Raw genomic sequence first — 1,991 nt, forward strand, 5'->3', positions numbered from 1 at the left:
ATTTGCATGGCAGCCCCTCCTCTGGCAGAGGGTGGGGGAGAAAAGGAGGCCTGGGCAGCCCAGCCCCACTGTGGGCTCAGGGCTGTGAGCACCATGGCCTGGACTCCTCTGCTCCTCGCGCTCCTCTCTCACTGCACAGGTAGGGACAGGCCTTGGACCAGGCTTCTTCCCTTCCTGCTCAGTCTCCTGGGAATCGTCCCCTGGTCCCTGCCCATCACTGACAAGTGTCTGTGTCCGCAGGGTCCCTCTCCCAGCTGCCTGAGGTGACTCAGGCGCCCTCCCTCTCTGCATCTCTGGGAGCCACAGCCAGACTCACCTGCACCCTGAGCAGTGGCTTCAATGTTGTTGATATCAGGATACACTGGTACCAGCAGAAGCCAGGGAGCCGTCCCCGGTACCTCCTGGCCTACTACTCAGACTCAAATAAGGACCAGGGCCCCGGGGTCCCCAGCCGCTTCTCTGGATCCAAAGACGCCTCGGCCAATGCGGGGCTCCTGACCATCTCGGGGCTGCAGCCTGAGGACGAGGCTGTCTATTACTGTGCTGTACCCATTGGCAGTGGGAGCAGCTACAGTTATACACAGTGTCTCAGATGACGAGGAAGTGAGACCAAAACCCCTGGGCCCAGAGGTGCTGGCTCTGAGCCTCCCTTCAGCGAGGAGAGTCTATGGGGGCCTCTTCCTGGAGATTGTGTCCAACCCACAGTTAAAGGGCCAGTTCCACAAGGTGCCAATCACAGGTGTGGGGGTGGTCCCAACTATCACACAACTTCTTGGCGATACAGCAAAGTTTCCCACAATTCTTCCCTTGGGTTCGTTGAATTTGCTAACTGACCTGAGCCCTCTCCCCTTTAAGCCAATGGGGGCAGGTGTGAGGCTTCCAAGCCTCTAATCCTCCCCGGCCTCTCCAGTGGCCCGTCCTCACCCTGGAGCCCACCCACTATACACTCATCAGCAAAGGCCCGTCCGTCCCCCAGGGAGTGACAAGGGCATCAGGAGCCTGTGCCGGGGCCCGGGGCCGAGACCAGCATATGTTTCCTATCAGCTCACATCCTGTGTCTGCAACTGCACATGGTCACCCAGACAGTCATGCTCCCCAACACATTAATTACATGTGTGTGAACCTTGTGTTACTAATGATTCATCATATATGATTTGTTAGTGTTCATTCTGGTCATGGACACAACCTCTCCTTCTCTGAACAAACCCACAGAAGGTTGGTCACAACCAGCACAGACTCTCAGCGACACCCTCCCTCCTCCTCTTCCCTCCTCTGCTGCTGCCTCCCTCACCTCCTCATCTCTCCCTTGGGCTCTTCTGGTCTTAACTCCTTAACTCCATTACGCGGTTTCATGGCAAAGAGACAAGTTCCTGCTCTGGTTTCTATTCACTGAGGATGTGAGGGTTTCTGGGTTTCTGGGCCCAGACGTCCACCACATTTGCACACACAGCACAATCTCACATTTGTCAGTAAAACAGGACAATGAGTCAGAAAGTACAGTAGGTAAAGTTTTATTTAAAATTAGAGGCCCGGTGCACGAAATTTGTGCACTGGAGGGGTGTCCCTCATCCCAGCTTGTCCCCTCTCACAGTCCAGGAGCACTCAGGGAATGTCCTACTGACAGCCACAGTCTGGCCTCCCTCTGTGGGAGGTGACTGGCTGATCAGGGGAAGGTGCCACCCGCATCACCCCGCTGCCGCTGCTACTTCCGGCTGCCACAGCCGCTGAGGTGCTTTCATCAACACAGACTCCAGTCCCTTCACCATGAAAAAATGACAACTTTCTTTAGACATTGTCAAGATTTCTCTTTCATAGAATATGACATTTCTTTCCTCCTTTATTTTTTTAATCCTCATCTGAGGATATTTTCTCATTGATTTTTAGAGAGTATATAAGAGAGAGGGAAAGACAGAGAAAAACATCAATGTGAGAGGGACACTTCGATTGGTTGCCTCCTGCATGAGCCCTGACCTGGGCCCCGGCCAGGGAGG

General features: G+C 54.4%; 1 protein-coding gene across 1 annotated transcript; it reads left to right on the forward strand.

Moving 5' to 3' along the window:
• The first annotated feature begins 18 nt into the window (after nt 1–18).
• LOC102257917 (immunoglobulin omega chain) lies at nt 19–596 on the forward strand. Its single transcript, XM_005865971.2, has 2 exons — nt 19–139; nt 241–596. The coding sequence occupies exons 1-2, from the start codon at nt 94–96 to the stop codon at nt 594–596; spliced, it is 402 nt and encodes a 133-aa protein (XP_005866033.1). The 5' UTR covers nt 19–93.
• Nucleotides 597–1,991: the final 1,395 nt, after the last annotated feature.

The sequence above is a fragment of the Myotis brandtii genome, unplaced genomic scaffold (assembly GCF_000412655.1).
Source record: "Myotis brandtii unplaced genomic scaffold, ASM41265v1 scaffold2169, whole genome shotgun sequence".
Classification (NCBI taxonomy): Eukaryota; Metazoa; Chordata; class Mammalia; order Chiroptera; family Vespertilionidae; genus Myotis; species Myotis brandtii.

What these genes read in the sequence shown, in the direction of transcription:
- LOC102257917 (XM_005865971.2), top strand. Translation starts at nt 94, where the DNA reads ATGGCCTGGACTCCTCTGCTCCTCGCGCTCCTCTCTCACTGCACAG. An exon ending in GCTCCTCTCTCACTGCACAG is followed by an intron (nt 140 to 240) that starts GTAGGGACAGGC and finishes CTGTGTCCGCAG; the next exon opens with GGTCCCTCTCCCAGCTGCCT.